Source organism: Strongylocentrotus purpuratus, unplaced genomic scaffold (genome assembly GCF_000002235.5).
Source record: "Strongylocentrotus purpuratus isolate Spur 01 unplaced genomic scaffold, Spur_5.0 spur5_scaffold_11, whole genome shotgun sequence".
NCBI classification, from domain to species: Eukaryota; Metazoa; Echinodermata; class Echinoidea; order Camarodonta; family Strongylocentrotidae; genus Strongylocentrotus; species Strongylocentrotus purpuratus.
In genome coordinates, this window is record NW_022145596.1 from 27,315,847 (window position 1) to 27,327,470 (window position 11,624).

At 40.5% G+C, this 11,624-nt stretch overlaps 1 protein-coding gene across 1 annotated transcript; it reads left to right on the top strand.

Annotated features, from left to right (window-relative positions):
* Nucleotides 1-2,362: 2,362 nt before the first annotated feature.
* LOC584619 (solute carrier family 23 member 1-like) lies at nucleotides 2,363-8,764 on the top strand. Its single transcript, XM_030981061.1, has 4 exons — nucleotides 2,363-2,486; nucleotides 2,801-2,944; nucleotides 4,174-4,269; nucleotides 8,197-8,764. The coding sequence occupies exons 1-4, from the start codon at nucleotides 2,384-2,386 to the stop codon at nucleotides 8,466-8,468; spliced, it is 615 nt and encodes a 204-aa protein (XP_030836921.1). The 5' UTR covers nucleotides 2,363-2,383; the 3' UTR covers nucleotides 8,469-8,764.
* The last annotated feature ends 2,860 nt before the right edge of the window (nucleotides 8,765-11,624 follow it).

Below are 11,624 nucleotides of genomic sequence, written 5' to 3' on the forward strand. Positions count from 1 at the left end.
CCTTTCCAATCTAGAGTTTCTTCAATATTAGTACCTAATTTTAACAGCAGATAATAGACAGAAATGGAAGGCCATGACCGCCGATATCTGTAACAGTCCTTGTACTTGATAAAGTTGATTAACATGTTGTCATGTTTTTGTTTTCTCGTCACAAAGGGCAATGGGGACCATTGACCATTTCAGCAGGTGGGGTGTTTGGAATGATGGCTGGTACCCTTGCTTCTATCGTCGAGTCCATAGGTGACTACTACGCCTTGGCAGGATTGTCAGGTGCACCAAGTCCCCCCGTCCATGCCTTGAACAGGGGGATAGGCATAGAGGGTATCGGAGGTCTCTTTTCAGCCCTCTGGGGGAGTGGTGTCAGCTCTACCTCATACTCCACCAACATAGCAGTCATTGGTCTGACAAAGGTTGGTATAAAGTCACGGATAAAGCAGGTGATGGTTAAGGTGGCTTGGTCTAGTGCCCGCCCCCCCCCCCCACCCCGAGAACGGACGGACCCCATGCTTGTTACCAAAATGTCCGGTAAAGGGGTACTTTTCGTGCGAAAAAAAAGGGGTGTAATAACTTTTCACCCGGAGATTTCTTTAAAAAGGGGGTGTTTTTTCTTTTCTTCTCTCATCTCTTTGGACTCCTGAGAAATTATTCCGAATTTAGGGGGGTACATTGAGCATTTTTCATGATTTAGGGAGGTCTCCAAGGCAGGAAAAGCCCGCGAAAGGGGGGTTCGGAAATGTTGGCAGTCCTCAGATAGGGGTGCTTTCAAAAAGAGGGAACAATACCCTAAATAACACTAAGTGGGGGGGGGGGGGGGCCGGGGTCTAGTGCAAGGGTTCTCAAACTTTTACCTTAACGGTCTAGATGGGATTTTCATGAAAGCTAAAAGGTCCGATAAATGGGCAAATTTATTTAATCAATCAATTATTTCCATGAATATCGATTTGTGATATTATACATATTTTGTGTCCTTTCACGCATCTTAATTTCAAGAGTGAAGACAGTCAAAGGTTGAAGTTTTGATATACATGTATGGTATATAAATGGGAAAAGTAGCCCTGTCTTTTGGCAATGAACTGCTTAAACATTGGCATACATGGAGTGATTGCAAGGTGAAGGTATTAATGCAAATAATGTTCAGACAATCTACCCCTAAGATTTACAGTAATGGCACTTGTATACTGAAAAAGGGCTTGTGTTTAGGTCTATATCTGATCTAAGAGGAATTGTTACAGTTTCACCCTAAAAAGGCCGGGTTATTTTTGTACTCAATTCAATTCAATTCAAATAATTTTATTTCCAAAACTCAATAGGCAAGGGGCCCCCTTAGAATCTTCGTCATGAAATGACGAAAAATTTGTTAAACTTGGCATATTGATATATCTATTTCATCTATGTCCCAAATGGCTTTTGAATGATTACTAATTAACTTTTCACATAATTATCAGCGTTGTGTACAGTACATAATTTATTGGGAAATGTTCATTTTGTCAACGCGGCGATTTTCGACACTAATTTCGAAATTATAAACATTTTATCATATATAAATCCAGATGATACTAATTGGCTCTAAGTGTAAGGCCAAATTATTTGACAATGTTGATTTAAAGATTAATTATCATGTGCTGGAAAGAGTAGATGAATGCATTTATTTGGGTCTTAATATTGATTGATTTATTTTTTTTATTTTTTTTTATTCGACAAGCTTCCAACATACAACAATATACAATAATAACAGATCAAAAATAAGTCAGCTTGAACAGGATAACCCACGAAAGCTGGAGAGCTTATTTCCAGTGGGGTCCCTTACAGACATGTATAAAATTAATAAGTTAAAATAGTAATATTTACAGACAGATAAGAACTACTTATTAAAGGTAATAATAATAATAACAACATTAAACTGATGATAGAAATGATATTAAGTACAAGAAGAAAAAGAAGAAGGAGAAGAAAAAAAAGAGGAGAAGGAAGAAGAGGAAAATAATGATGAATTTGTAGAATTTCAATAACGGACGAAAACATAAGTATATACAACATGAAAAAGTATGAACCGACAGAAGAATAAAAATTTCAATCAAATAACATGTCATCACATCTCTTCTCTGACTGTCAAGTATTAGGTATTCCTTTAATTTCCTCTTAAAATGATCATAGTTTCCTATTTCTTTTACACCATTGGGAAGGGAATTCCAATGTTTTATGGCATTGTAATAAAACGAATTTCCAATACTACCTACTCTTTCTGGTAAGGGAATTTTCTACGTCAGACTACGTCAGATCTAAATTCTTAATGAATTTCTTAAAGAACCTGAGTGGGTAAAGATGACTAAAACAATAATGTATTGATTGATCGCAGGTAAGCAGCCGTATTGTGGTCCAGCTCATGTCTGTATACCTCATCATTTTTGCAGTCATCCTCAAATTTGGGGCGGTGTTTGCTGCCATGCCGGACCCAATCGTTGGTGGCGTCTTAGCTATAACCATCGGTGAGAACGACGAAAATCAGTAATTTATGACCATCCAATGAAATATTTCTTTAATAAAATTCCAAGATTCTTGACCCATTAACCATGTTAGCGGTGAAATTGAAGATGACTAGGTTCTCGTGAGCATTTCATTGATTGCATAATGGCAATAATGAGAGTTTTTGTTATTATCATAATGTGGCACAATTTTCGACTCTTCTACACAGTCTCAAATTTCCGAGCAATAAAGACGAGAGGTGAAATTTTTGTTGGAATATTTCATGAAAGAGAAATATATTCTTCACCGTATTCTTTTTTGAAAATAACATCCGCAGGTATGGTGTCTGCAGTAGGACTTTCTACGTTACAACATGTCGACATGAATTCACCTAGGAATCTCTTTATCGTTGGATTCTCTTTCCTGATGGGACTCTCTCTCCCAGAATATCTTGCAGCAAATCCTGATATCATCCAAACAGGTAAAACAATCGCACTGAAAGTTAGGAGACAGATATAGTTGAATCTTTAGAGACGTGGTGTCAGGAGTGGGATGTGGTAACTGTGTACGTCTATTTCTCTAGAAATGTCTTTGTTATAGGATTCCCCTTTGTAATGGGACTCTTTATACCTGACTACATTGAAGCTAGACCCGCCGGTAAGTACACATGCATTTAAAGGTAGGAGACAAAGCCGATAGTGTAATCAATATTAATAAATATGCACATTTTGCTATCTCATTTTCATAACACATACGTAAATGAGACAACCGTATATACGAGACAAGAATAAATTTGAAATCTCGCTCATACGCCTTTACCAGGAATTGATGAATTTATTCAATTTATTCAATCAACAGCATCATAGAAATGCAATGCGCTAAATGCAAAGCCCCAGCGTTAAAAAGCAACGAGCTAAATGTTAAGCGCGAAGCGCAAAAGTGCAAAAAAGAAGTAGAGAGTGGGAGAGAGTGATAATGAGAGACAGAGAGGACATCTCTCTGTCAGGATTAGGATTGGGTATCTCGATTAGTCACATAGAATGTAAACATGAATTTTCCAGGAATCTCTTTATCGTAGAATTTTCTTTCCTGGTTGGACTCTCTTTACCTGAATACCTGGAAGCAAATCCCGATACCATTCAGACAGGTAACTACAATCGCAAGGTAGGAGGCAGGCGCGTACTTACCCCCTCCTCCCCTAACTGAACGAAATAACGGTCGGCCAAATTTTCGGGACAAAATAAAAAAAAAAAAAAAAAAAAAAAAAAAAATGTGCTCTTACCCCCCCCCCCCCCCCCCCCGCTTATTCACCGGTTAGCTGAGTCGTTGCGCAATTTTCGGCGCGATTTTCACATTTTAACCCCCCCTCGAAAAAAATCCTGCGTACGCCCCTGGTAGGAGGTAAGGTAAATCATTACTGGCATGATGTCAGAGGAGGGATTGTGTTCCATAGATAAACTCACTTCAACGAGTTCCTTCGTCAAAAGATTTCCTTTCATTTTACTTTCCTATCTATCACTTGATGCTTACATGATATTAAAACAAGATGCGCATTTAAGAAGCGCAGAAATGAGTTTGATTTCTATAGACCAGCTCATGTTCGGTTTCTGTCAATTGAATATACATTTTCCTCACGAATATAACTTATTTCGAGTGTGGAACATCACATCAATAAGTCTTGATGGTTTATCTATTACTCTCCATCTGCAGGTCTTCCAACTCTTGACCAGATCTTGACAGTACTGTTGCGGACTAGCATGTTCCTTGGTGGCCTGATAGGGTTCATATTGGACAATACCATACCAGGTATAACTTATTTCAAATGATTAACTTGCAAAATCCTAGAAACGAAACAAGGAAGTTTTCAAAATAATAAACAAAGAGCGTGAAAGGTAATCTTTTAATTTACAACTGCTTTTGAATTGTAGAACCTCCCTTTGGCATTACAGTCATAATATGTAATTTCACAGTTTGAGCACGCAATGTGGGCTTCTTTACGTCGGAAAGTCTTTTAATTACCGGTCTTCTTGAAAGCCCTGTAGTTATTAACCCATCATTGGTATGTGCCTAATTAACACACCTACGCCAAGAGGGAGAAAACGATTGTAAAACACCGTGTCCTCGGGTGCAGCATAATGGGGCTTTCACATATACACTCCGGGGCCCGTACGGCGAGTAAAAACAGACATTTTGGGAATTTTCGGCCGGTGTCCGGCCGGCTACCGTAAAGATCCTACGGGCGCCGGGACAGTTTTGGAAGCCGTACGGGCGCCGTGGTGCTGAGTCGGCTGCTCCCAATTCTCCCGGCGTTTTTATCCGACCGTTAGGTCGTAGAGAGCCCGTGAAGGGCCCGCAGGGCACCTTACGGGTCCCGGCGGGCTCCGGACGGTGTCCGAACGGGCCCCTCACGATTTTGGGGGGTCAATTCTCATGAAAAATCTTAACGGGAACCTTGAGGTGCGGATTTCAGAGGACACATAGTTCAGTGCACCGCACGGGACCCGGCCGGGCGCCTTCAGGACCCCGGCCGGTTCCCGGCAGGGCACCTTGAGGACCCCGGCCGGGTCCCGGCAGGGCACCTTCCGGGAGCCACGGGTGCACCTGCTCATCGGACGGAGCACGTAAGCTTACCGGCCGGCATCCTTACGGGCGCCTTGCATTTCACTCGACCAATTTTCACCGGGCACCTCCCGGGCGCCGCAGAATATGTGACCACACATGCCGTAGAAAAGAAAATCGGAAGGTTCCCGTACGGTCTCTAAATCCACGGCATGCCGCCGGGTAGGGAAAATCGTACGGGGCCCGGTTTATATGTGACCTAGGCATCAGGCGCGGATCCAGGATTTCTTAGGGGGGGGGGGGGGCCCAAATTTGAAATTTTGCGAGCCAAATATTGGTACGTAATGGTGACCAACAGTGACATAATGCGGGGGGGGGGGTCGGTGCAGGGAGGGGTTTCCCCCTCCCTCCTCCGCGAAACGCGGAAGCTTTGACGTTTTATTAAATTATTAGAGAAAGAAGACGATTCGTTGTACCGTTCTCGAAAAAAATTCTCGTCTGAATTAAGTTTTTCACCTCCCGCGCGAAGCGCGGAAAATTTTACGATTTATTTAACTATTAGAGAAAGAAGACGGTTAGTTGTAGAGTTTTCGACTCTTAATCCTCGTCTGAATTCAGGTTCCCCCCCCCTCTGCGCGAAGCGCGAAAGCTTTTAAGTTTATTTAACTATTAGAGAAACAAGACGATTCGTTGTACCGTTTTCGAAAATAATCCTCGTCTGAATTTAGATTGTCCCCCTCCCGCGCGAAGCTTGGAAGCTTTTACGTTTCATTAAATCATTCGAGAAACAAGACGATGCGTTGTACAGTTCTCGACTCTTAATCCTCGTCTGAATTCAGTTTTCCTCCTTCCGCGCGAAGCGTGGAAGCTTTTACGATTCATTAAATCATTAGAGAAAGAAGACGATTCGTTGTACCGTTCTCGACTCTTAATCCTTGTCTAAATTCAGTCCCCCCCCCCCTCCCCCTCCTGCACGAAGCGCGGAAGCTTTGACGTTTCAATAAAATATTAAAGAAAGAAGACGATTCGTTGTACCGTTTTTGAAAATAATCCTCGTCTGAATTTAGATTTTTCCCCTCCCGCGCGAAGTTTGGAAGCTTTAACGTTTCATTAAATCATTCGAGAAACAAGACGATTCGTTGTACAGTTCTCGATTCTTAATCCTCGTCTGAATTTAGTTTTCCCCCTTCCGCGCGAAGCGTGGAAGCTTTTACGAATCCTTAAATCATTAGAGAAAGAAGACGATTTGTTGTACAGTTCTCGATTCTTAATCCTTGTCTAAATTCATCCCCCCCTCCCCCTCCTGCGCGAAGCGCGGAAGCTTTGACGTTTCATCAAAATATTAAAGAAAGAAGACGATTCGTTGTACCGTTCTCGACTCTTATTCCTTGTCTAAATTCAGGTCCCCCCTCCCGCGGAAGCTTTTAATTTTCATTAAATCATTAGAGAAAGAAGACGATTCGTTGTACCGTTCTCGAAAATAATCCACGTCGGAATCGGAATTCTGGATCCTCGTTTGAATTCAGGTTCCCCCCCCCCTCCCGCGCGCAAAGCGCGGAAGCTTTGACGTTTCATTAAGATTAAGAGAGAAAGAAGACGATTTGCTGTACCGGTCTTGATTCTGAATTTCAAAGATATCCTTTGTCTGCTCCTTTTTCTTCCTACGCCCCCGCCTGGCTACGTGCCTGCGGTCCGATAAACATATTTTGATACCTTGTCCGACCCCGCAAGCTCAGGGGTTTAAGGCAATAATTTACGGTCAGATAAGCATTCAGGGGCCCGCCTTAGGGCCCCTGGTGGGGTCGAGACGGCGGAGCCGGCCCCGGAAGCTCAGGGGTTTTAGGCGTTTAACTAAGGTCCGATGAGCTTTTTTTTGTATACCTTATTTTTTTTGTGACACTGGCAGGACACTATTGGCGTGGGGTACAGGGGGCAGAGCCCCCCCCCCCCCAAATCAGGGGTTTTAGGCATTAAATTACCGTCAGATAAGCATCTATGGGCCCCCGTAGGGCCCTATAGGTGGAGTCCATGGGGGCAGAGCCCCCGGAAGCTTAGGGGTTTTAGGCATTTAATCCAGTTCAGATGAGCATATTTTGATGCCTCATTATTTTTTAACACGGGCAGTTAACAATTCTCTCTTTCTTGCTCTCATTCTATTTTATTTCTCTTTATTACACTTTTTCAAAAAAAAGTGTAGGGGGTGGAGGGAGCTCGAGGCTCCCGATTCCTGCCGTACCTCGGGCCCTGACATGTAGGAATCTCAAGAATCATATTTCTTGCCTGGCTGTAAATTTAGGAATTTGTCATTTTCCAACAAAGTATACAAACGTATAATTTACTAAAAAGTGAGAAAAAATCTCGGAAATTAAGTAATTTCAGCATTATTTGTAATCCACGGTTGTGGAATTAGAAATAAACCACGTTTGAGTTTGATTTCCCCCAAGCCCCCCCCCCCCATCAGTACGCAAGTATCTCCTCTTTTCCTTTTTTCTTTCCCTTTCCTTCCTTCTCTCTTATTTTTTTGATTGGGGGGGGGGGGGGGGGGTCAACAGCCTGGGAGGCAAGGCTCTTTCGGCCCCCCCCCGATCTCCTTCTTTCCCCTTTTCTTTTTTCTTCCACTTTTTTCTTTCCCTTTCTCTCTTCTTTCCCTTTCCCTTCCTTTCCTTTCTTCTCTCTCTTTTTTTTTTTTTTTTTTTTTTTTTTGCGGGGGGGGGGGGGGCCAAGGCCCGCTCGGCCCCCCCCCTGGATCCGCGCTAAGGATAAACAAGGATCAAACGCAAGAACTCTCGTATGAGCGTCAAGATCATTCCCTAATATCACAGTGCTTCCATTACTGTATGTTACATACTAAATGTCACTAATGAAGTCCTTCCCCCTTCCCATTTTTATTCCGGAAAAGGCATTGACATGGTTTGACAGTCATGTAAAGATATCTTACCCCCAGTATGTCAGAAAAAATATCTGACATAACCACCTGTAGTCCAGAGGAAGGGATAAGTTAAGAATAATTTCATGGAAATAAATATTTTACCATGAAAACTAGGTCCAGGGTTTGAGTTTGGAATTCGGGGAGTGTGTGACATCACAGAGAAAGTGTCGTACAACTGCAAATTAAATAGTCACTTCCCAAGGCATAGAATCCCGTTTTAACAGAATTTCTTTGTTGGTATATAGGTACTCCTGATGAACGAGGTCTAAAAAGGATGCAGCACGTAAGCAGCTCATGCACCAGCGATGATGATGGCATGAATGAGGAAATGAAAGCGGAAGTAACACGCCTTGTCAACGGTTGCTATAACATGCCGTTTGGAATGTCATACATCAGAAAGTGGACCTGGACCAAGTACATTCCGTTTAGTCCTACATTTCTTGGTTTCAACTTAACTTGTAAACGCAAATATAAGTTTTGGAAGCGATTGTCTAATGCGGCAGAAACTCAAGTGTAACTAGTTTACAAATGTGTTCGACTGAATGGATGCTCCTTTGCATTACGCCCAGTGACCATTGAACTACCGTGTGTTGTATGATGGCATGTGATGAGTGAAATCTACCTTGTAGACATTATATGCTGTTATATGGGGCAAGACTCGGTCTACTTTTTTAGGGTCAAAAGTAACAAACAGTAATAGTAGAAATCGTAGAACATCCCCTCGATTGCCATGGGTTACTAATTCTATATCGAGGTCAATGAATAGGAAACATAAGTTGCATTATAAGTATAAGATAACTAAATCTCGGTCTTCTCATAGGAAATATAATCGGAATTGTTTCAGTGATCGATATGAATTCATTTTATTAAGTCGATCAAAGAGATTGATTATATTTATGTTTAGCGCCATCTCGAGGCTACTAAATTCGTGTGAAGAAATGGCACCCTTTTTGATATCCAGTGGATAAAATCTATTGATATTGGAGGCATCCTTGTGTAATATGGATGTTAGATGCACTTAAGAAGGCAGAATGAAGGTATGTAATGATGATATGTGATGAATGTTGTATATAAATGATGTAATGATGCGATAGTCTATGATTAAGTACCTTTCATTCGCACCTAACTCGCTGTGTACATTACATGGATGTAACTTACATTGAACAGTAGCCGAGACGGTCGGCTCACATACCGAATGTTATTGTTATGTAATGTACACTACGGCATGCGATTGAAAGGTACACGTATGCAAGAATGTAAACAAAGATTTGCCTAATTTAAGTTAATGTGTGAGATAAGGAAAAGAGCTAAAACAAAGGTTAAAACAAGGGGTTAATTAGCTGTAAGGTTCATATTATTGATACGAGTCACCAGGTTTTCACTAAGCATAATATGTATATTCATGAACAGTTGATTTATGACCCGTTCGATCTATTTTCATTTGTGCAGTTTTTACGGAGTATTTGGAGCAATAACAGAATTGGAACAATAAAGAAACGACCAATAAACAAAGTCAAAGATGCTTCCGCTACAGGAATACTCTTACTTCAATTCTACGTGCTGCTATAAGAAGCAGTATTACTTTGCTCAATTTCAGGCGACACATAATGATATAAAAGGGACATGGAAGCTAGTAAAGCAGAAAACGTCTGATGTAAGTAAATTAAACATTGATGGGAATGTAGTTGATGATCCAGAAGTTATTGTGAATGTATTCTATGAATATATTTGTAATATTGGCCAGAATTTGTCGCGTGTCATTCAAAAGTCTCTAAAAACATTTCAATATTTTTTAGGAAACCCTAATCATAATAGTTTTTTTTTTTTTTATTGCCAACGACTGTAAAAGAATTATTTGATATAATTGTACATACTTTGAAGAATAAGAAAATCCATGTTGTGACTATGTAACAAATGAGTTGATAAAATATGTAATTGTTGGTATTGTACAACCCCTCGTACATAATTTAATCTATCAATGACCACTGGTGTTGTACCCATGAAAATTAAAATTGCAAAGGTTGTGCCCATTTAAAAAAAAAGGTGATGCCCTTATCTTGAATAATTATCTTCATATTTCTTTGTTGACTTCCTTTTCTAAAATTCTTGAGAAGCTAATGTATTGTCGGGCGATGACATTTCTGATGAATACTAACATTTTGTCAAATTTCCAGTTTGGTTTCCGTGAAAAACACACTACCACTCATGCTATCCCAATAAACAGAACACTGAAAAATAACCTCTTTTGGGAGTGTATTTTAAGTGATTTTAAAGTATGGTGCCTTTTGAACTAGATTTAAACGTTATCGACATGTGCCTTCATTTAAACAAAAAACAGGTACTCCTGTTCACGTTTTCATCTCACCTAAAAACCACCAATTTATCACGTGACTGGAGTAACGTGATCCCACTTACCTCTGTAAATCAAGTGTTTATGACCTAATAGCCACTTGACCAAGCAACGAGTTTGTTATCCAAGGTTGATGGTAATACGCTACTTACACCGGCTAATCGTTTTATTGTTCTGTCCGTGAATTTTTTTGTAGTATTAAATTAGTAATTCTGAGGTGTCTTACACACCTCTTTTGAATGGTTTCAAAGTTACCATAACTTTCTTGGTGATGATAACGTGGCTCAAGCTGATTACTAATCTAAGCTGTGAATCCTTGATATTTAGGTGTGACAAATTAGTCATTCTTCGGTGTCATAAAACACCTTTTTAAATGGTAGTCAAGGTTGCCATAAGTTCCGCGGGATCTCGTGACTCAAACGGATTATTAATCTAAGCTGGGCATCCGTGATTTCCAGGTGTGAAAAATTAGTAATTCTTAGGTGTCTGAAAACACCTTTTTAAATGGTGGTCAAAGTTACCATAACTTTTTTTTGTAGTGATCGCGTGGCTAAAACTGATTACTAATCTAAGCTGTGAATCCGTGGTAAGAGCACATTTTGTTGGTCCAAACTCAGCCAGCCGCTGAATAGCTCTAAACCCATGCTTTATTACCGGGTCTTAGTTCGGAAGATGGTGGGGTCTTAGTTTAAAAGTTTTTTTTTTTTTTTTTTTTTTTTAATACTTTTTAATAACCGGGTCTGGAAGAAAGACTACGCTCGATTCTCATGTTATTCCACAGGAAAAGGATTATGAGGTCTTAGTTTTGAAGATTTTTTAAATTTTTGAAATAACCGGTTCTGGAGTAAAGACTGCGCGCTATACCCATGCTTTATTACAGGGTTTTAGTTTTGAACAAATTCGACAAAATATCCCTTCAAATTTATTACGTTTGTGGGTAAAGTCATTATTACATTTGTGGGTGATTCAAAATTATTACATTTGTGGGTAAAGTGGTTATTATATTTGTGGGTAAAGTGGTTATTACATTTGTGGGTGATATTATTACATTTGTGGGTAAAGTGTTATTATATTTGTGGGCGTTATTACATTTGTGGGCGTTATTACAATTGTGGGTGTAAAAGTCCTTCAGCAAGAGTTTCATTTTTCCATGGTAAGAAGCACATGAGTCGCAGATGAAACTTAAACAGTCTCGGCAGTAGGTTGTCAAAGGTGACTCGCTGTCTCCGCATGCATCACACATGATGTGGCTCGCCTTCTTCTTTGCCTGAAGCACCTCGACTAGCCTGCAAACCAGTGGATTCCAATCTAGTCCTGCCACGC

Excerpts from the sequence above, each read along its gene's own strand:
- LOC584619 (XM_030981061.1), top strand. The coding sequence starts at position 2,384 with ATGTCTGTATACCTCATCATTTTTGCAGTCATCCTCAAATTTGGGGCG. Across the intron at positions 2,945-4,173 it reads TCCTGATATCATCCAAACAG|GTCTTCCAACTCTTGACCAG; the intron begins GTAAAACAATCG and ends CTCCATCTGCAG. Across the intron at positions 4,270-8,196 it reads ATTGGACAATACCATACCAG|GTACTCCTGATGAACGAGGT; the intron begins GTATAACTTATT and ends GTTGGTATATAG.